Source organism: Rhinatrema bivittatum, chromosome 7, assembly GCF_901001135.1.
Source record: "Rhinatrema bivittatum chromosome 7, aRhiBiv1.1, whole genome shotgun sequence".
Taxonomy (NCBI): Eukaryota; Metazoa; Chordata; class Amphibia; order Gymnophiona; family Rhinatrematidae; genus Rhinatrema; species Rhinatrema bivittatum.
In genome coordinates, this window is record NC_042621.1 from 43467210 (window position 1) to 43486964 (window position 19755).

The window sequence follows — 19755 nt, forward strand, 5'->3', positions numbered from 1 at the left end:
GGATGGAGGGCTGTCATCTCCCAATTAAATAAATAATAAAAAAACCCAGGGATGGGATCCATCAGTTCTAGAGGACGCATATAAAGAGCAGGTAGTAAAACACTGCATGGAGCGGCAGTAGCCACAGAGGCATTAACGGAGCGGGATGCCAGTGGCCGGTGGTAGGTGTCCACCTTCACAGAGTAGAAGGATGAAGGGCATCCATCTCCCAATTAAAAAAAGAAAAGAAAAAAAGAAAAAAAAACAGGGATGGGTTCATGGGCTTATAGGTATTACCAATTATTAGGCTTTTCAATATTTGATGATAGTTAATGTGACTTTCAAGGCATTCTTCACTTTCGGTGCATGTCCGGCATGACTCCTTGCTTCAATGACAGGGGAAAAGAAAAACTGATACTTCACACATTTCCAGCATTGCCCTCTGCTTCATGGCAGAGAGCTATGCTGCCGCTTACCCAACTAATCAAACTTAATATTTCACTTGGAAGCAGCTCCAGCACTGCTCTCTACATTAATGGTGGGGGTGAAAAGGGAATTAGAACATAAGGTTACTAAGAGCCAAGAGAAACAGTTAAGTATGAGAACAAATGTGTGAAGCTTGCTGGGCAGACTGGATGGACCGGTTGGTCTTCTTCTGCCGTCATTTCTATGTTTCTATGTTTCTATGTTATTTACTCTTTCGGATAGTAGAAAGACTAGGGGGCACTCCATGAAGTTAGCATGGGGCACATTTAAAACTAATCGGAGAAAGTTCTTTTTTACTCAACACACAATTAAACTCTGGAATTTGTTGCCAGAGAATGTGGTTAGTGCAGTTAGTATAGCTGTGTTTAAAAAAGGATTGGAGGAGAAGTCCATTACCTGCTATTAAGTTCACTTAGAGAATAGCCACTGCCATTAGCAATGGTAATGTACTACGCATTACGTGTCATTTGCGTTGCAAACATTAGTACATTCAAAATGGTTGTGCGTTTCACTGCTGGCATGATTAGTCGGAAGACTTTCAGTTGTTTCATTCTTCAGGGGTCATGAAATTGAACCCCTTCATTCCCCCCTTTGATACTTCAACTTCGGGTAGAAGGCAGAAGTATCACCCTTCATGATCTGGGTAGTAACTGAAATGACAAAAAAAAAGAATTAATACCAGTGTAATTTGAATTGAGCCCTAAGTGTTGCTAGGTCGTTGGTTGCTTCACGGGTTTGAGACGGGTGGACCCTATTGGTGTCACCCCCCTTTGTAGCCCGACTTACCCTAGCAAACAAAGTGGCTCAATAATGTTAGTTAATTTTAATGAGTGCAATTCTATAGGTTAGTGGTTAGGTATTCATTATCAGAATCAACATCAGGAATATCAGAATCATCGGTAGTGTCATAGTCAGATGAATCATATGAGGGGAAGGTGGAGACAGACACATACTTATTGATCATCATGACATGAGCAGCCGCTCGTCGATCAGCAATATTTTCAATCATGGATCGGAGATTCCTGAAAATAAGAGGGAGACATAAAGGGAATAGAATACAGGTTAAAATAAGAAATAGGACAGGAAGGAAGAGTTCTTTAAGTCCTGGGATAGAGGTAAGCCAAGTGGGTAAGGATGCTGTCCAATCAAGAATTCCAGTCCACGTCTGCACAGGAACATGTGCCAGTCGGATCATTCGATCAGTGATCTCTTCAATGACCTTACTCTTGTCATCGACCTGTAAACAGCAATTAGAAAGATTAAATTTTCCACATACACCTCCTTCCTGGGCTAGGAGGTAATCCAAAGCCAATCGATTTTGGTAAACAGCGGTGATAATTTTGGTGTTCTGCTTGGCGAGGATGTTGAGAGCCAAGGCAGAGTCATTTGTGAGTAGTTCTAGTACTGCTTGTAGTCGGATAATACGGTTGAGCATATAAATAGGGGTTCTATATCCATAAGAACCATCCTCAGCCCACGTAGCCGGACCGTAATATTGTACAATTCTTTCAGGAGGCCACTCCTGATCTTTCCAGTCTCCAATGGATACTTTAGAATTTCTACGACGTTTGTTTGGTCGCATGGGACTGTATACTGGTACACCTAGGGTTTCTCCAGCAGAGATAGGAAGTAAGAAGAAACTGGGTCGAATTGTAGCTAAGAAGCAGGTTCCGTACCAGTGTGTTGGCAATTGTTCATATGCTCTTCGCCCACATACGAAATAGTAGCCATCTGGGGCAGTAAAGATGGTAGTGGGCACGCCTGCAGCAGTCCATGTCTTGTTCAAGGTTGATTCAGTCCAGATGGGAGTAGGCATGGTAGAATTTTCCGTCTGCCACCATGTATGGTTGGTTAGATTGGCTGTGAGAACCCCAGTACATGGAGAGTTTCCAACAGGTATGGTATAGATACGCGAACGTTGTCGAGATATACATTGTCTGCCAATCACATCAGTCTGGAGGGCCCACTCATATGGATGAGTTTTACGGTTGTAGGTAACAGTTGTGTTCAATGTATTAAGGTCAGATTGGAATGTTTCTTTGGCTTCCCAAGGCCATTGCTCTCCTGTATTAGTTCCTCCACATACAAAACAGTTCTTGACTTCGAGAGAGAGAGCAATATTCTCAGCCAAATTAACGAACATGTTCTTTGCTTGCTGGGAAGTTGTATGTTTCTTTAATTCCTCAGTTGCATGAGATATTTCATCGAAGAAAGACTGGTAGCCCACTACGGTGGTCTGGTGAATAATTGGACGAGGTTTGTCTCTCCGCTGTGTGATAGTAATGTATGTCATGGGGTCTTTCCCAGTTCCGTCGATACCAAATCCCCAAGTATCTTGCCAGGGGAATCCTTCACTTCTTATAGGCCATTGTATAGACACAATGTTACCAGCTACTTCAGTTAGCCGCCCTATTCCATGGCAACCATGGTAACCTCCTCCAGTGTAGTCGCAGACTAGAGCCCATCCTGACAGTGTAAGGTCCCCTACACATGGTGTCCAACTGGATGGATTGGCGACTCGGTTGTATGGACAGAGGTATTTATGTTTGGACTTATAGGAATTTTTCCAGGCTTGAGAACCACAATGAAGTGCATTTGGGTGTTTATCAATGGCTTCACAGGCATCAAAGGTTATTGTCACAGTAGACTCTCCTCCCATGAGGACTTTGGTCGAGTTGATGTAGTACAAGATACCTTTTCCTTCTGGTATAATGCTTGATGTGTAGCTTTTTGGTAGTCCTGCAGTGAGGGTAACATTGTAGTACTTAGGAGTAGTTGGAGTATGACAAATGATTTTGCTACCCTCTAGACATCGATGAAAAGATTGATAGCCTTGGGTAGTATTCAAGGCACAAACAGGTAGTGTGGTACAGGACGCAGGAGGCTGAGATTGGTGGATGATTGTTGATACAACTTGAAATCCATCTTGAGTTGTAGTGCGGATTAGCTTGATACATTCTGTACAATTCTTGCTCAGTGGCAGGGAAAGAGAGGTAATAGACTTGCAGAAGAGTAGTAAAAGGATCTGTAGGCTGATTGACAAATTCCGGTAGAAGGTAGTTGCTGCGTAGATCTTTGAAGTCAGTATCTGTGACATTGCTTTATGACGTAGATAGTTGCAGTCATGAGTTATGGAGTCTGAAAGGAAGGAAAGAGATGGACACGTTAATATTGTTTAGAAATTACTGAGGTCTTTTACTCAGGACTAGCATCGTGCCTGCCTTGGGTGAATCTTAACTTGTGGTCCCCAATCCTGGAGACTTGCCAATTGGATGCAGCTGGTTTAATTCGTGACCAATGAATCCATGAAGGGCATCCAAAGACTTTAACTGCTGTTGGAGTGGTCAGTAACATAGTATACGGTCCTTTCCATCGGGGTTGGAGGAAATCAGACTCATCCCAATCTTATATCCACACAGAATTCCCGACCTGGAATGGGTGGATCGGGGTTAGCAGGACTAATGGCTCAGTGTCACAGGTGTAATTTTGAATTGCAATGACTGTGTTATATAGTCCTTTGAGTTGGTTACTGAGGGACATTTCCCCTTGTATCTGCAATGATTCAGGAAAAGATGGAAGGGGTGGTGGTCTTGCATACATCATTTCATAAGGTGTTAGACCAGACTTTCTTGGAGTGCATCGGACATGTAGTAAAGCTAATGGCAGGATGTCTGGCCATTTAGTTTTTGTTTCTTGACACAATTTAGCTAACTGATTCTTTAAAGTCCTGTTAGCTCGTTCAACTGCTCCGCTGCTCTGAGGTCTCCAAGCGCAGTGCAGGTGCCATCGGACACCCAAAATTTGACTCAGTCGTTGTGTGACTTCACTGGTGAAAGCTGGTCCATTATCTGAATTTATTTGTCGTGGTAATCCGTATCGCGGTAAGATTTTATGGAGAAGCAAAGACACTACCTCCTTGGCAGTCTCAGTTCGTGTAGGTATGGCTTCGATCCATCCGGTATAAGTACAGACAGCTACCAGCATTGCTCTGTATCCTTTTGAAGGAGTCATGTGGGTGAAGTCGACTTGGCAAACTTGGAACGGAGTAGTCCCTCGTAGTATATGTCCAGGGGCTGGACCAGGTCCATTTCTTGGATTGTTTCTTGCACAGGTGACACATTGATTGACAGCATATTTAGTTAGCTGTATGAGTCTGTTAATGTAGTAAGTTTTTGCCAATAGAGTTGCTAATGCATCGCGACCAAGATGAGTTTTATTATGGGCTTCTTTTACAATGGTCCAAGCCAGTGCGTCGGGTATCCACACCCGGTCTCCTTGTACAATCCACCAACCATCCTGCTGGTGGAATTGTTCAGTTTGCGCCCAGTCATTTTCTTCTGCCGAGTAGACAGGGATTTCAACCGGAAATTGCAGTAGTGGGCAGGTTTTAGTTGAGGTGTGTAATTGACGTTCACGTGCTACTTCTTTTGCTGTCTTGTCTGCCCATTGGTTTCCTTAGGCGATGGGATCTGATTTCCCGGTGTGGGCTTTACAATGCATGACAGCTACTTTCTTTGGTGCCCACACGGCATCTAGCAACTGATGTATTTCAGATGCATTAGCTAGTTGTTTCCCTTCAGCAGTTAGGAATCCTCGTTCCTTGTATAAAGCTCCATGTACTTGGATAGTAAGGAAAGCATACTTGGAGTCAGTATAGATGTTAACAGTTTGTCCTTCCGACAACTGTAGAGCCCTGGTGAGCGCAATTAGTTCTGCTTTTTGCGCTGATGTCCCCTGGGGTAAGGGCTCGGCTTCGATAATGTCGTCCTCGGAGACCACAGCGTATCCAGCGACCCGGACACCATTTAGAACCTGGCTGCTTCCATTGGTGAACAAAGTCCAGGCTCCCTGCCAGGGTTGATCACGTAGATCGGGTCGGCTGGAATGTACTGTAGCCATGATTTCCTCACACTTATGAGTGACTGAAGTGGGAGTTGGGAGTAAGGTTGCAGGGTTCAGATTTTTACTGTCCTGTATTTGGATCTCTGGAGTTTCACATAACAGAGCTTGATACTTTATGAGACGTGAATTAGTCATCCATTTTGGCCCATGAGTCTCTAGTAGTCCTTGAATAGTATGGGGAGTTGTTACGTTCAGAGTTTGACCAAAGGTTAATTTGACTGCTTCTGGAATGAGTAAGCATGCAGCCGCGATGCTTCAAAGACACCCAGGCCATCCTTTTGCTACATTGTCCATTCCTTTTGAGAGATATGCAACAGGTCGTTCCCACGAGCCTAGAGTATGAGTCAATACCCCAATGGCCATTCCTTTCTTCTCATCAACGTATAGATGAAATGGTTTCATTACATCTGGCAACCCTAGAGCAGGGGGTTCAATCAAGGCGTCTTTCAGTTGCCGTAAGCTTGCTAGCTCGTGCCCTTCCCATTGAAAAGTTTGAGACTCTGATTCTTTGCCCCGCAACTTGTCGTACAGAGGTTGGGCAATAACTGCATAATTAGCAATCCACAGTCTACAGTATCCTGCAGCTCCAAGGAACGCTCGAAGTTCCTTCTTACAAGTGGGTACAGGTTGACCTCTTATTGAACTGGTGCGAGAAATTCCCAGGCAACGGGTTCCTCCACGTATTTGGAAGCCTAAATATTCCACTTCCAACTCACAGATTTGCGCTTTCTTTTTACTTGCACGATATCCCTTTGAGTACAACGTCTTTAGCAGCTGAAGAGTGGATACTTCACATTCGAGGTACGTCTCTCGAAACAACAGAAGATCATCCATGTATTGTATTACTGGCCCATACTTCACTTGATACATCTTCAAGTCCTTTGCCAGTTGCTCACCGAACAGCGTAGGTGAGTGCCTAAACCCTTGAGGCAACCTTGTCCATGTGTACTGCTGCTTTATTCCAGTAGGTGCATTTTCCCATGTGAAAGCAAAAATCTTTTGACATTCCTCCGCCACCGGGACGGAGAAAAAGGCATCTTTGAGATCAATGACACTGTACCACTTTGAGGCAGGGGAGACTTGGGCTAGGATGGAATATGGATTTGGCACGAGGGCTACTAGATCTTCTACTTGGCTATTCACTTTCCTTAGGTCCTGTACTGGTCAATAATCATTAGATCCAGGTTTCTTTACGGGCAATAAAGGGGTGTTCCAAGCAGATCGGATTCGTCGGAGAATGCCCAAATCGTACAGTCTCTGCAGATGTATCTGGATTCCTTGCCTGGCCATATATGGAATGGGGTATTGAGGTTGATTAATCACCTGTGCATTCTGTTTCATCTCAATCCAAATAGGGGTAGCATTGATGGCTATTCCTCCTGGGTTTTGTTCGGCCCACACTTTAGGTACACTATCCATTAGCTGTCTGCGCTTTTCGTTGAGGACGGTGTTCTCTCCATAGCAGTGCGTAATGTGCTCAACTACAGGAAGGTGTAATCTCCATTCTTCTTGGAGTGGGCAAATGAGAGAGACTGGGTTATCTGCGAAGGATGCTTTGATTTCTCCAGTGGATTCGAACTGTAAATTGGCTCTTAATTTGCAAAGAAGGTCTCTCCCTATGAGTGGGACTGGGCATCCGGGGACATAGAGGAACTGATGGGATACTAATTGTCCCCCTACTCGAACCTGTCGTTTCTGGAGAAAAGGAGCGATAAGTGGCTTTCCGGAGGCTCCTACGATGGAAATAATTTTGGAAGTGGGCGTGGTGATAGCGGTAGTCATGACTGATCTTTGTGCCCCGGTGTCTAACAATCCTTTAAACGTCTCAGTCCCTACTTTGATTTCTACTAAGGGATCCAGGGGAAGATTTCCCTTGTCTAGTCATGTTTCACTGTCTTCGCCGGAAGTTTCTCCTACGGCCATCTGCCATTCAGCTCCTTTTGGTTTGGACGGAGTGTATCTTTCCTGCTTCATTTGCAGGGACTCAGGGCATTCAGACTTCCAGTGTCCTTCTTGTCTGCAGAATGCACATTGATTGGCTCCCAACGGCATCCTTCCACCTCTGAACGATCCTCCTCCTCTACTCGCTCGTCCTCTGGCCGGCCCCCTTATGGGCGACCTGCCCCTTCCTCTTAGTCCAGGATATCCTTGGTAGTGCCTGGACGAGTTTCCGAAATTAGTTTCTTCCAACGCTGCGGCTAACAGACTAACACTTTCTCTTAACTTTCTACTTTCTTTCTTTTCCTTATCTCCGTCCGGCTCTCGGTTTACATAAACTTTGTCAGCCATGGCTTTTAATTGGCTAATAGTCATTCCCTCAAACCCTTCCGACTTTTGTAACTTCCGGCGGATATCGGGATAGGATTGTCCGACAAAACTCATCACTATAACGGACTGACTTTTGGGATCCTCTGGATCAAATGGACTGTATTGCCGATATGCGTCCATCAATCGCTCCAAAAAGATTCCGGGGGACTCGTCTCTCTTTTGCACCACGTCTTGAATCTTTCCCATATTTACAACTCTCTTCTTCCCTTTCTTTAAAGCTTCAAGAAAGGCGATTTGGTATGCAGCAATGCGCTCGCGCCCTGCTGCGGTCTGGAAATCCCAGTTGGGATCGGCAACTGGGGCTTGTGCTCTCACTGCTTCATCCGGATTACCGTCTGCCCCAGCTCTTAATCGGGCTGCCTCTTCCAGATTTAATTGTATTTGTCGGCGCTCTTCAGTGGTAAAAAGGATGGAGGCTAGATGCCGAATGTCAGCCCAGTTGGGGTTATGGGCTGCAAAAATTCCCCTTAAAAAATCTATCATCTGATCTGGTTTATCAGCGTAAGAGGGACCAAGCTGTTTCCAGTTAAAAAGATCACTGGAAGTAAAAGGTATGTAGGTAAATAACTTTATTGTTTGTGTAGTATGATATTCGTTTTCTTCAGTCGGGACCACGGGAACTACAGTGGTCGTTTCTCTAATTGGTAGCTGCAAACTTGCGGCTTGGGTTTTACTGCGAGTGCCGCCTGCTACGGACGACTCGCCGCCGTCTTCAACTTTTGCCGCTGCCGCTTCAAGCCGTGCTTCGGGAATCGGCACTAGTTCAGGATCAGCTTGGGCGGTGGCGGGGGCTGAGGGACTTGGTGGCGCATTATATGCTGGAGGGCAGCTAGGGATATACGGTGGCAGCAGAAGATGTTCTGCGTCAGTCGGTACTGCGGGCGGCAGGGGTTTAACTTTTTTTTCTTGAGTCCGTGCATTCCTTTGCACTACAAACATGGCCGCCGCAGATGACGCATGGTCTTGTATTCCCAAGATGGCTGCCCTTCCCTTTCTCTTCCGGTTTGGGGATTTCCGGTCTCCCATTTTGTTCACTTGCGCCACCATTACGAGGGCGGCTCCCTCCACTAACTTCTTTGCCCATGACGGAGGATTCTCAATGACTGCAAGCCAAGCAGTTATGTACGGTAAATCCTCAGGGCAACCCGTTTCCCCCGGTTTCAGGGCTATATTCAGGACCCTTGTGGCCGTTTGGAAATTGAAAGTTCCTGCCGGAGGCCAATTTACACACAAACTGGGCCACCTATGGGTGCATCGCTGAATCATTCCGGGTTTCGTACATTTACGTTTATCGAACACTTCACTATAGTGCTCCGTCATGGCTTTTAGCGGAGTTGAATAGCCCCCTCCCATTAGGATAGAATTACAGACAGAGGAGGGAAGGGAAGACAGATAGGTAAGGGGTCCGTATCCGCCAGACACAAAAGGGTCACAATTGCCCCGACTAGAACGCGGTCGCCCGGTCTAGAACTGCGAGGCCATTCACTCTCTTTCACACAACAAGAAACCTATTCCCGCTACTTTATACTTTACTCGTTACTTATAATTCTCTTCTTTTGCGCGTGGCTTTCGGAATACAATTCCTACTAACCCACGGCGTGGGGTGTGATCAAAGCCCCCTCGGTCCGCTTGGGGATGGACCGGTTATTTGCTACTCTTTTAGCTATTCTTTACTTTTCCCACCATTCCCATAATACTCGCCTGCAGGGTTCTTCCGATCGTCACGAAAGCCTTCTTCCCAGATCACCAGCCCAGAGGTCTCAGAAGACTGTCTGTGGAACGGTCCCCTCAGAAACCTGATCGCTGAACTCAGCGGTGGCCACTCACCAGGTGCGTCTGGGGGATCGCTCCGCCACCAACCCACCGGACTCACTGGGGGGCTAAAATAGCGTCCCCGGTACCTCCTGGCTGGCTCGCCAAATGTAACCGTCTCTTTTTAGTCAGTAAGGAGGCCCAGACAACTGATCCGTAAAGATAGACTTTTATTGCCAGCAAGATGCAGCTAAGACAAAGGCTTAGTACAACTGCATGCCACGCCCCCTTAGGAGCAAACTTTTATGCACTTTACAACTCTTATCTTTCACACATGCGTTCTGATTTTTGCTGAACAAACAATTCACAAACTGCTGAATAAGCATTTGCTAGTGTGATCCTCTAGGAGGTGTAGCTTATGATCATATTATCGTTTTGTCATTTAATTGACGTGTTAGACATTTTACAGCGGCATTCGTATTAATACAATACAAATTATTATTCCAAAATGGAGTTACGTTATGTGTTAGTGCGCAACTGCGTCACTACGCATTACGTGTCATTTGCGTTGCAAACATTAGTACATTCAAAATGGTTGTGCGTTTCACTGCTGGCATGATTAGTCAGAAGACTTTCAGTTGTTTCATTCTTCAGGGGTCATGAAATTGAACCCCTTCAGTAACATGGAATAGACTTAGTTTTTGGGTACTTGCCAGGTTCTTATGGCCTGGATTGGCCACTGTTGGAAACAGGATGCTGGGCTTGATGGACCCTTGGTCTGACCCAGTATGGCATTTTCTTATGTTCTTATGGAGAGTAGGGAACAATACTAGGGGGGTCCATATCCCTTTGCAGACTGGCCAGATATGAATCATACATTAAAAGTACAAAATCCGACGAAAAACGGGCCCGGGCCAAACTTTTCACGGGGGGGGGGGGGGGGGGGGGGGTTTGAAAAGGCGAGGGGGGGTCAGAGCCAGCACCCTGAGAGCGAACCAGGCTCAAATCGGGCGCAAAAAGCGAAAAATTCGAGTCCCCTGCATCCGGAGAAGCAGGGAGAGAAAAATCCAAGATGGCCGCCGCAGCCGCGCGATCCTGCGACAAAAAAGGCTTGGCAGCACGGCGGGGAGTCCTTCTCCGAGGCTTAATTGCTGGCGATTCAAAAGAGGGACCTTCACCCCCCCCCCCAAAAGGCACCGAGAACAAACCCCTTCACGGGCAGTGTTGCCAACCTCGCTTATTTACCGCGAGATTGGGCTTCTTTTTGTAGTCATTCGCGGGTTTTTTTTCCGATTCGCGGGTTGCTTTTAATTGGGCTATTTTTTCTGCCAGTCGCGTTTTTTTGGGCTTGTTGGGCGGGACTTGTGCTCTGAATCATGTTACAGTGATTGGCTGCTGCTGCTGCTATGAAGCCTGTCCATAGCAGGCGCACCCTATCCCTATATTGCAGCAGTAAGCCAATCAGAGCAGGAGCTCAAGTCTTGTTGATGCACACGACACATTTTGTGGGCAGACCCAGGCAGCACAGCAGCGCACGTGGGCGGAACGGGAAGGCCCCAGCGCAGCATTGGAGCGCAACAGCAATGGAATCCAGAGTGTGCAGCTACAGCCAGGGATCAGGAGGGAAGGAATTAGTATGTTGGGAGGGGAGGAATGAGAGTGTGGGGGCCAGAGATGTGCTCGGAGGGATTAGGGAAGGGGGAATGAGAGTGTGGGGGCCAGAGATGTGCTCTGAGGGGTTAGGGAGGGAGGAATCAGTGTGTGCGGGGCCAGAGATGTGCTCAGAGGGGGGAATCAGTGTGTGCGGGGCCAGAGATGTGCTCAGAGGGGGTTGGGGAGGGGGGAATGAGAGTGTGGGGGCCAGAGATGTGCTCAGAGGGGGTTGGGGAGGGGGGAATGAGAGTGTGGGGGCCAGAGATGTGCTCTGAGGGGTTAGGGAGGGAGGAATCAGTGTGTGCGGGGCCAGAGATGTGCTCTGAGGGGTTAGGGAGGGAGGAATCGGTGTGTGCGGGGCCAGAGATGTGCTCTGAGGGGTTAGGGAGGGAGGAATCGGTGTGTGCGGGGCCAGAGATGTGCTCTGAGGGGTTAGGGAGGGGGGGAATGAGTGTGTGGGGGGCCAGAGATGTGCTCTGAGGGGTTAGGGAGGGGAGGAATCAGTGTGTGCGGGGCCAGAGATGTGCTCTGAGGGGTTAGGGAGGGGGAATCAGTGTGTGCGGGGCCAGAGATGTGCTCTGAGGGGTTAGGGAGGGGGGAATCAGTGTGTGCGGGGCCAGAGATGTGCTCTGAGGGGTTAGGGAGGGGGGCAGTCAGTGTGTGCGGGGCCAGAGATGTGCTCTGAGGGGTTAGGGAGGGGGAATCAGTGTGTGCGGGGCCAGAGATGTGCTCTGAGGGGTTAGGGAGGGGGGAATCATGTGTGCGGGGCCAGAGATGTGCTCTGAGGGGTTAGGGAGGGGGGAATCAGTGTGTGCGGGGCCAGAGATGTGCTCTGAGGGGTTAGGGAGGGGGCAGTCAGTGTGTGCGGGGCCAGAGATGTGCTCTGAGGGGTTAGGGAGGGGGGAATCAGTGTGTGCGGGGCCAGAGATGTGCTCTGAGGGGTTAGGGAGGGGGGAATCAGTGTGTGCGGGGCCAGAGATGTGCTCTGAGGGGTTAGGGAGGGGGGAATCAGTGTGTGCGGGGCCAGAGATGTGCTCTGAGGGGTTAGGGAGGGGAGAATCAGTGTGTGCGGGGCCAGAGATGTGCTCTGAGGGGTTAGGGAGGGGGGAATCAGTGTGTGCGGGGCCAGAGATGTGCTCTGAGGGGTTAGGGAGGGGAGAATCAGGGTGTGCGGGGCCAGAGATGTGCTCTGAGGGGTTAGGGAGGGGGGAGTCAGTGTGTGCGGGGCCAGAGATGTGCTCTGAGGGGTTAGGGAGGGGGGCAGTCAGTGTGTGCGGGGCCAGAGATGTGCTCTGAGGGGTTAGGGAGGGGGGAATCAGTGTGTGCGGGGCCAGAGATGTGCTCTGAGGGGTTAGGGAGGGGGGAATCAGTGTGTGCGGGGCCAGAGATGTGCTCTGAGGGGTTAGGGAGGGGGGAAGTCAGTGTGTGCGGGGCCAGAGATGTGCTCTGAGGGGTTAGGGAGGGGGGAATCAGTGTGTGCGGGGCCAGAGATGTGCTCTGAGGGGTTAGGGAGGGGGGAATCAGTGTGTGCGGGGCCAAAGATGTGCTCTGAGGGGTTAGGGAGGGGGGAATCAGTGTGTGCGGGGCCAGAGATGTGCTCTGAGGGGTTAGGGAGGGGGGAATCAGTGTGTGCGGGGCCAGAGATGTGCTCTGAGGGGTTAGGGAGGGGAGAATCAGTGTGTGCGGGGCCAGAGATGTGCTCTGAGGGGTTAGGGAGGGGGGAATCAGTGTGTGCGGGGCCAGAGATGTGCTCTGAGGGGTTAGGGAGGGGGGGAATCAGTGTGTGCGGGGCCAGAGATGTGCTCTGAGGGGTTAGGGAGGGGGAATCAGTGTGTGCGGGGCCAGAGATGTGCTCTGAGGGGTTAGGGAGGGGAGAATCAGGCTGTGCGGGGCCAGAGATGTGCTCTGAGGGGTTAGGGAGGGGGGAATCAGTGTGTGCGGGGCCAGAGATGTGCTCTGAGGGGTTAGGGAGGGGGCAGTCAGTGTGTGCGGGGCCAAAGATGTGCTCTGAGGGGTTAGGGAGGGGGCAGTCAGTGTGTGCGGGGCCAGAGATGTGCTCTGAGGGGTTAGGGAGGGGGGAATCAGTGTGTGCGGGGCCAGAGATGTGCTCTGAGGGGTTAGGGAGGGGGGAATCAGTGTGTGCGGGGCCAGAGATGTGCTCTGAGGGGTTAGGGAGGGGGCAGTCAGTGTGTGCGGGGCCAGAGATGTGCTCTGAGGGGTTAGGGAGGGGGCAGTCAGTGTGTGCGGGGCCAAAGATGTGCTCTGAGGGGTTAGGGAGGGGGGAATCAGTGTGTGCGGGGCCAAAGATGTGCTCTGAGGGGTTAGGGAGGGGGGAATCAGTGTGTGCGGGGCCAGAGATGTGCTCTGAGGGGTTAGGGAGGGGGCAGTCAGTGTGTGCGGGGCCAGAGATGTGCTCTGAGGGGTTAGGGAGGGGGGAATGAATGTGTGGGGGCCAGAGATGTGCTCTGAGGGGTTAGGGAGGGGGGAATGAATGTGTGGGGGCCAGAGATGTGCTCTGAGGGGTTAGGGAGGGGGGAATGAATGTGTGGGGGCCAGAGATGTGCTCGGAGGGGGGTGGGGAGAGGGAAATGAGTATGCGAGGGCGTTAAATGCTATAAAAAATAAGTTTCAATCTCACGTGTTTTGGGCTTTTTTTGGGCTTGTTTTTTTGGAAAAAAGTGCTTGTTCTTTCATGAAAACCTGGCAACACTGTTCACGGGAGAGCCGGGAGGCCGACTCTCCACAAGCAGTGCAGCACAATGGCGCGCATGAGAGCAGGAGCCGCGATGTAATTAAGCAAAACAGCTGAGCTGGGAGCCCCAGAGGAGTTAGGTAGGAGATTGAACCCCGCTCTCTCCTCAAATAAAACTGCTGCCTTAAAGTTAAATTTAGTAAATATTCTCTATTAGTTTTTTTTTTGTTTTTTTTTAAAGAACTGTATGAAAAACAAAGCTCTGTTTAAAAAAGTGACAGAAAAAAGTTTTAGTTCCTCACAGAGACAGGGGAATGAAATTCATCCCTGAAAGGCACATCTGAGGAATAGACCACTCGGGGCACGCCAGCAGTGGGGAGAAGGACTGACACCACCAGTATCACCCACACAGGTCACCGGGAAGGGAACCTAGGCTGATAATAATCAAGGGGCAAAGCCCCCTAGGAACCCCAAGGGGGAGGGAGACAGAAGTGTCTGCCCTAAACACAGTCAGTGAGAAAAGTTCTCAAAACAATTTTTTTTTTTAATTTTTATTAATATGAAGTAGACAAAAAAGGTACTTGCGTGAGCTTGCCCCAAAGAATAGAGTAGACAGAGAGGGCAAGCTAAACAGGGAACCGAGAGAGTGAGATGTTCCAGATGTTGGAGACAGTTGAATACTGAGAGTTCCGGGGGTAGGTTCTGTCCTTATATGGGTTAGCCTCAGAATTCTGAACTGTCTCCACCTGCTGGAACGGGGGCTTAACCCATGTTCTGGACTGATCCGGGTACGTACAGGGAACTATAGTCTGGTGTTTTTAGTAGCTAATATGTTCCAAAAAGATGTGTAAACCACTGAACAGCAAAAGCTGACCTGAATAAATAAAAAATAAATGACTGAGAGTCTGCACAAATGAAAGGGATCCAGGACTTGCTCTTGTGGGATATCCCCCGCCCTCATGGCTAGGTGAGAAAGGCACAAAAGTAGGGCAGCCCTGTAACCCAATCATTGGTGCATTTCATCTGGGCAGGACACAGGCTGGTATCGGAATGCCTGGAGACTGCTTCAAGGTAGCGGCTACCCGCTGGGCTCACTTCTTAATTTGTGCCTAAAACATTTTCCCCTGCCCAAGAGATGCATCAGAGCCCGAGATAACGCAAATGTCAGGGTCCAGGGCTCAGCGGTTCCAATCCCAGCCCCGGCTTCTGCCATCCCCCCCCAGGACGAGGGAGACATCTGTGACCTAACTTGGTTAATGTGTCTTGTAACTAATTTGAGGAAATGGCACACAAGCCATCCTTTGAAGTATTAACGCCGCTGATTACAGCAGGTATATACAAATCAGACAAACCATTATTATCATTACTATTATTATTAGCAGCTCTCTACTGTCCAGGACCCTCCTGGAAGGGGCGCAAGGGGTCTCAGTCTCTGCCCTTTGACTTTCTTTTTATCACCGGAAGAGCAAGAGAAGGGTCCAGGGCGGATCCGGGCTCTGTTTGCACCGTGTCCAGGTTACCTGGAGCGAGGTCTCGGAGAGCGGCTGGGCCGGTTCTGCAGCGCCAGGCTTGGCTCTTCCTTCCGCAGGCGGGGCTAGGACGCCGCTCCCTTCTCTCTGCCGCGCGTGCTACCGGTGCTGTTGGAGGCGGCCAATCAGCGCTCAGCCTGCAGCGTCAGTTCCGCCCCTCCCTCACCTTTAGGTCCGACCGCAGCTTAACCCTCACCAGAAGGGATTGGACCAGTAGAGGAGGAGGATGGCGGTGGCAGGTGAGAAGCAGATTTGGGGGGAGGGGCTGTATATGCATGCATGCATGCAGCCGGGAAGGTGGAGTTAGTGCATAGCAAGAAGCACAGTGCTGGGGTCCCGGTAGTTAGTAGAGTTACAGCAGCTGCATATAAGTGCAATGCTAGGTGAGCCCAGCATCCTGTCCTCAGCAGAGGCAGTATCCTGCCAGATCCCATAAAATAAATCTAATTCCTGTTATTCACTCCCAGCTTTCTTTAGTCTTCCTGGTTAATAATGTGTGTTATGGACTTTTCCTCCAGGAACTTGTTCCAAACCTCTTTGAAAATCAGCACTGCAAAGAGCACATGGGTAATATTTATAATGCTCAGAGTAACTGACTATACCTCCATGTTCAGAGTATATGGAGTTTATCAGTACTCAGCAGAATGAGTGATGTGCTCAGTAAGACTCTGTACTTAGTGTATGGTGGTAATTACAATATATGGAGTTTATTGCTAATTAGCAGACTAACTGTAATTATTTCCACTTGCAGGGAGGAGAGCCCTCATTGTCTATGCCCACCCGGAGCGGACCTCATTCAGCTGTGCTATGAAGGATGCTGCCCGAGAAGCCCTGCAGAGGAAGGGCTGGGAGGTCACTGTGTCTGATCTGTGTGCCATGAAATTTAACCCTGTGCTCTCTCGGGAAGATATTACAGGTACTGACCCCTGTGCCATGAACTTTAACCTTGTGCTCTGTTGGGAGAGTGTTAGGAGTACTGACCCTTGTGCTATCCCAGGAGGATGATACAATTGCTGTCCTCTTCAGAGTCCTGATGTGCCAGGGCCTGGGTTCTGCTTCTCTCTCTCTTTTTTTTTTTTTTTTTGGTATAGGTGACCCCAAGGACCCGGATAATTTCAAGTATGGTAGCGAGTCCATGCTGGCATGGAAAGAGGGACGGCTTAGTCAGGACATTGTAGAGGAACAGAAGAAGCTGGATGCTGCGGACCTCCTCATATTCCAGGTCAGAGACATTCCCAAGCTGAGATTGATGCAGAAAACTGAGTGTTCAAACTGTGTGCTGAACTTAAGTTTACTAACTTGCAGACTAACTTTTTTTGAACTCCCGACACAGTAAGCTAATGTTATGCTAACGCATCGGGAGTTAAAATGTGTGTAATGAGAACTTGCATGCAAACCCCAGTTAAAATGCATGCTCAGCACAGGCTGAATGGGGAGGCAGGTGGGTGTGTGGGGGGGGGGGGTTTCACCAAACTCCAAACACACTGCTGAATGGAAAGGAAAGGGAAATACAGAAATGTGTCTGGGGGATCTTTTCCTAAAGTTTCTGGGGCCTTGCCTGCTTCATTAGGGACTTGGGTTGGTACTTCCCAGTGGCAGGTTCCCGATGCAATAGCTGGATAGCAGTACCACCACTCCTCTCTGATCCACAGACAAACCAATCAGGTAATAGACATGATTTCTCTGCACTGGTACCAGTGAGGAAAATATTCAACACTTAACTAAAATGCTAGCTCTGAGCACTTACAAGAAAAGTGAGACCCAGGAAACCCTGATTTTGGTTTGGGGGTTTTCTAATAATTGAACTTGTGGATAAAGGTGAGTCAGATGTGGTGTATTTGGATTTTAAGAAGGTGTTTGACAAAATCCCTCCTGAGAAGCTTCTAAGAAAACTAAAAAGTCATGGGCTAGGAGGCGATGTTCTTTCATGGATTACAGAGTAGGATTAAATGGTCAATTTTCTCAGTGGAAAAGGATAAATAGTGGAGTGCCTCAGGGATCTGTACTAGGACTAGTGCTTTTCAATGTGTATATATACATAAATGATTTGTAAAGGAATAAGACGAGTTAGGTAATCATATTTGCAGATACAAAATTATTCAGAATAGTTAAATCTCAAGTGAATTGTGATACATTACAGGAGGACCTTGCTAGACTGGGCATCCAAATAAATGGCAGATGAAATTTAATATGGACAAGTACAAGATGCATTTAGGGGAAAAATAACCCATGCTGTAGTTACATGATGTTAGGTTCCATATTAGGAGCTACCACCCAGGAAAAAGATCTAGGCGTCATAGTGGATAATACATTGACATCGGCTCAGTGTGCTGCAGCAGTCAAAAAGCAAACAGAATTTTAGGAATTATTAGAAAGGGAATGGTGAATAACACGGAAAATGTCATGTCTCTGTATTTCTCTATGATGAGACCACACCTTGGCTACTGTGTACAATTTTGATTGCCTCATCTAAAAGAAATAGTTGCACTAGAGAAGGTACAGAGAAGGGTGACCAAAATGATAAAAATGATGCAACAGCTCCCCTATGAGGAAAGGCTAAAGAGATTAGGGCTGTTCAGCTTGGAGAAGAGACGGCTGAGGGGGGATATGATAGAGGTTTTTAAAGCTGAGAGGTCTAGAATGGGTAAATATGAACCTGCTTACTCTTTCAACTAGGAGGCACATGTAAGACTAATCGGAGAAATATTTTTCATTCAGCGCACAATTAAGCTCTGAAATTTGTTGCCAGAGGTTGTGGTTAGTGCAGTTAGTGTAGCTGGGTTTAAAAAAAAGGTTTGATAAGTTCTTGGAGAAGTCCATTAACTGCTAATAATCACGTTGACTTAGAGAATAACCACTGCTATTACTGGCATCAGTAGCATGGGATCTACTTAGTGTCTGGGTACTTGCCAGGTACTTGTAACCTGGATTGGCCACTGTTAGAAACAGGATGCTGAGCTTGATGGACCCTTGGTCTGACCCAGTATGGCAGTTTCTTATTTTTATTTATTTATTTAAAATATTTATATACCATTTTACCAATACAAAAATTGATCAAAGCGGTTTACAACTTATGTTAATAAAATATAAGAAATAAAATACAGTTGGAAAAGAAAAATGCAATTCAAAATATGATAAATATAAATCAATATAAAAAATCTTAAGGATTTATAGACTATCATTAAATAAAAATACTATAGGTTAATTACCATTATTTTAACAGAACTAGGACAGGTAAGAAAAATATAGAATACAGTCTTAACAGTCAGCCTGACATTTTAAAAAATGACCCTCATAGTAATTTGAGAGATGTTATGAGGAGCCACTACTACCGAATGCTTCCTTAAAGAAAATATTCTTTTCAGCAAAATTTTCAATTTTAATGGCTAATAACCAAGCAATGCATGACCAAGGGCCAGCACAGCAGCACTAGAAACTTTACTCCATCTCTGACCAGGAGTACAGTCTCCAGCACTAACTAAACCTGGGTTAAGCTGATGCACCTCTTTGCATGGGGGGTGGTACTGCTTAATGCCCTCATTAGCATGAAATTTTCATGCGAGGGCATAGTTTTGCACTCACATTTTGTGCGTGTGAAGCTCCTTGCTGCATTGGCAGTAAGGTTTACCTGCACAACTATGAGTAAAACTGTGCATTCTGCTGTGTGCACCTCCTTGCATCACCCTGTAAATCAGTTCTTGCTGTCAAGCTGACCTCTGACCTTTTAGAATAGATTTTGGTATTTCTTGTTTCTGGCCTGGTCTGACAGTACTAGTTTGATATATGAGCAGTAGTATGTCTGACACTAAGCTTTTTCATAAAGTAAACAGATGTCCACTCCACAGGCTATATCAATGTCAACCTGCTTTGACAGCTTCTATGTGTGTCTGAATGCCAGTAGTATTGTCATTTAACACATAAGTGTAACAAAATCTAACCAGCCTTTAAATCACTCACTGGTGCTTAAAAAAAATAACTCAGTGACAGGGGAGATGGAAGGAGTGACAGGGAGGTGGGGGGGGGGGGGGGGGGGGGGGGCACTCCTGTGACTCTGTGCTGGAACAGCTCCCTGCCAGACAGCCTGAGCAATCCCTGTGAGACTGCCTGCTCCCATCTCTCCCTGTTAATGCTCAGCCCCTCAGTGGGTTGTACAGGGAAAATGTGCGTGCATTGAGTCAGGTACAGAAATACCATCAAGGGATGACCTTATTCCCTGCTGTAGAAACTGAAACATTTGCTCTTTCAGTGATGGGGTACCTAGCCAATGCATCCCTGTCAGTTGCATTGCACTGAACTGGCTTATTGTTTGACTGTCCTTTTCATGTGGGATATTGCAATTGTTTGAGGCACAAGCAGAATCTGCATTATGTGTGAAACCTGCACTGTTGCTGCCAGTGCTGTAGGTTTTCTGTGGTAGGGCTGTATGTGTGTGCG

The 19755-nt window shown here is 47.8% G+C and overlaps 2 protein-coding genes across 7 annotated transcripts in view; one reads left to right on the forward strand and one right to left on the reverse strand.

Moving 5' to 3' along the window:
• LOC115095078 (endogenous retrovirus group 3 member 1 Env polyprotein-like) overlaps positions 1–15398 on the reverse strand; it is a 41081-nt gene extending 25683 nt beyond the window's left edge. The window contains exons 1-2 of one of the 3 annotated variants that reach the window (XR_003857686.1): positions 15313–15398; positions 862–1487 (exon numbers count right to left, since the gene is read on the reverse strand). Coding sequence is in view for 2 of the 3 variants with exons in the window: in XM_029608289.1 (XP_029464149.1) it covers positions 1304–3562 (2259 nt within the window). In the remaining variant the exon portion in view is untranslated. Of the gene's footprint in view, positions 1–861; positions 5543–15312 lie in introns of those variants that run through there. The other 2 variants (XM_029608290.1, XM_029608289.1) reach the window with 2 other exon arrangements.
• Positions 15399–15429: 31 nt separating this feature from the next.
• NQO1 (NAD(P)H quinone dehydrogenase 1) overlaps positions 15430–19755 on the forward strand; it is a 33895-nt gene continuing 29569 nt past the window's right edge. Inside the window, exons 1-3 of one of the 4 annotated variants that reach the window (XM_029608294.1) lie at positions 15430–15560; positions 16073–16237; positions 16413–16543. In XM_029608294.1, the coding sequence (XP_029464154.1) occupies positions 15548–15560; positions 16073–16237; positions 16413–16543 (309 nt within the window). In that variant the 5' untranslated portion in view covers positions 15430–15547. Of the gene's footprint in view, positions 15561–15596; positions 15705–15865; positions 15889–16072; positions 16238–16412; positions 16544–19755 lie in introns of those variants that run through there. The other 3 variants (XM_029608291.1, XM_029608292.1, XM_029608293.1) reach the window with 3 other exon arrangements.